The sequence below is a fragment of the Triticum dicoccoides genome, chromosome 4A (assembly GCF_002162155.2).
Source record: "Triticum dicoccoides isolate Atlit2015 ecotype Zavitan chromosome 4A, WEW_v2.0, whole genome shotgun sequence".
Classification (NCBI taxonomy): domain Eukaryota; kingdom Viridiplantae; phylum Streptophyta; class Magnoliopsida; order Poales; family Poaceae; genus Triticum; species Triticum dicoccoides.
This window is the reverse complement of record NC_041386.1, coordinates 3841637-3843570: the sequence shown is the minus strand read 5'-3', so window position 1 is coordinate 3843570 and position 1934 is coordinate 3841637. Positions and strand designations below refer to the sequence as shown.

Here is a 1934-nt window from a genome sequence, read left to right as displayed (position 1 = left end):
GTCTGATGGCATGTACCATGTTGTTGAGCATGCGAATTTTAGATGGTTCAACGGCATCGTTATGAAGTAGCCCGATGCTATGTATGGGATCGAGATGTGCTGATTTAAGTTTAGTTACATATGATTAAATGAATTTGAGGATTTGCTAATAAGATACCTAATTATAGACACAGACAAAAAAAAAGTGACCGGTCACTCTCCGCAGAACATGCCCAAAAATCCAACTGTAGATGCTCTAATAAATAACATGGCATGATCATTGGCGTGGGCTACGGGTAATGCCGTCTTTGCCGTCTGCCAATCCTACTATTTCTAGTGCCTTCCATGGTACCGGGTGATTTCAGAGATTTTTCCCTCAAAAAAAAGAAAAAGATTGAGAGATTTCTTTATCTTTTTACTAGTGGGTCCCACCTGTAAGTGATGTCTGTAAGACTGTAAGGCAACTCCTTTGTCAGCTACTCAAGGACATTTTTTGAAGGAAAAAAAACTATCCAAAAGCACTAAAAATGGGGAGTCGGTCACAGGGCAATGACCGGGCAGCCCGCCCGGACGTATGAGACGCCTCACTAAAGATGCTGTAAAGCCATGATTACAGTATTTTCTACGGCATTCATAAAGCACCAACAACCTCGTCTGGATTAAACAAAGCGATCAGTCAGTAATAATAATAATATAATTGGCTGAGGACGTTACGTGCAATATGGACCTGCGACCAACCGATGATAATCCTGTTTTATAACCAACAAAAAAAGTCGTTTTTGGCGTGCAATGCAACGCAGGGCGCACGCGGCTTGCTTGACCCTCCTCCCTTGTCACCATGAGCCGCCACGTGTCGGTGATGGGCCGGAACGCCGCACCCGAACCGTCCTCTCCGGCCCAGCCCAGCCCAGCCCAGCCCAGCCCAGTCGGTGATTATTTACGAACAAATCTCTGCTGTTTTCATGCTGAAGACGTGTTTAAACTCAAAAAAAGAAATGCTGAAGACGTGTTTCCATTCCGAAGAGACGAAGAGAAGAAGCTGTCCCGGTCCCTCGCTGGATGCCCAAAATGCCCCCGGTGACCTCATTAGACCCGGGGAGTGAACGGGGTTCCCGTCCATCCGCCCCACTCTCACCTGGTCCGGTGCCAGCTGCTGCCGTGCTGCTTTCCGCTGCCGCTCGGTTCAAGAACACGGGCGCACGGAGGGTTGAAAAAGCGGGGGAGCCACCCAGGGGAGGCCATAAACCAAACCAAATCGATCAATCAGTCAGCCGGACTCGCCTGGAGATCGGAGGAGCCAAAAAGAAAAGAGAGAGCGGAGCTTTTTCTCGGTCAGCATCCAAAGCGCCTCCGCTTCCCCTCTGCATTTTCCTTTCGGGGAGAGGGAGGAGGGAGAGCATTGGTGCGCGCGGGGGATGGGGACGAGGAGGAGGAGGGGCGGCGGAATGCCGGGCGCGGCGTCGCTGCTGCTCCTGGCTAGCTGCTGCTTCTCCGTCTGGCCGCAGAGCCAAATCTTGGTCGCCGCCACCACCGACGCCACTGACCGTGAGTTATCAAGAACCTAGTGCTAACCCACCCTCTCTTGGCTGCTTTCTAGTCTTGTAGTACAGCTCTGGTCGATGGTTTTGGCAAGGGGGAAAGGCGAAGATTTGGGCTGCAATGGGGCGCCTTCCCTTCCTTGTTGTTTGCTCAAGTGCTTCCGCCGCCGGCCAGATGGGGTTTGCTCGTGGGAGCCGCCAACGGGTAGATTCAGCCTTTTCTTTCGGAATGGCGAGATAGATGATGATTGGACTAGCCGAATCTTGGTTTCTCCCCACCCTACTTTCCCCGCATGTTTCTGCTTATTCGCTTTTGATGCGCTGGATGGATTTGCGCAAGAATGCCTAGATTTGGGTTTTCTGGATCCCCTTTACAGTGCGAACAAGATGATGTGTGAATCCGGCAGTTTAGATTAG

General features: G+C 51.0%; 1 protein-coding gene across 2 annotated transcripts in view; it reads left to right on the top strand.

The window, feature by feature from the left end:
- The first annotated feature begins 1092 nt into the window (after positions 1-1092).
- Positions 1093-1934, top strand: part of LOC119284514 (protein STRUBBELIG-RECEPTOR FAMILY 6-like) — a 6117-nt gene continuing 5275 nt past the window's right edge. Inside the window, exon 1 of one of the 2 annotated variants that reach the window (XM_037563633.1) lies at positions 1093-1524. In XM_037563633.1, coding sequence (XP_037419530.1) covers positions 1395-1524 — 130 coding nt within the window. In that variant the 5' untranslated portion in view covers positions 1093-1394. Of the gene's footprint in view, positions 1525-1583; positions 1723-1934 lie in introns of those variants that run through there. The other variant, XM_037563634.1, reaches the window with a different exon arrangement.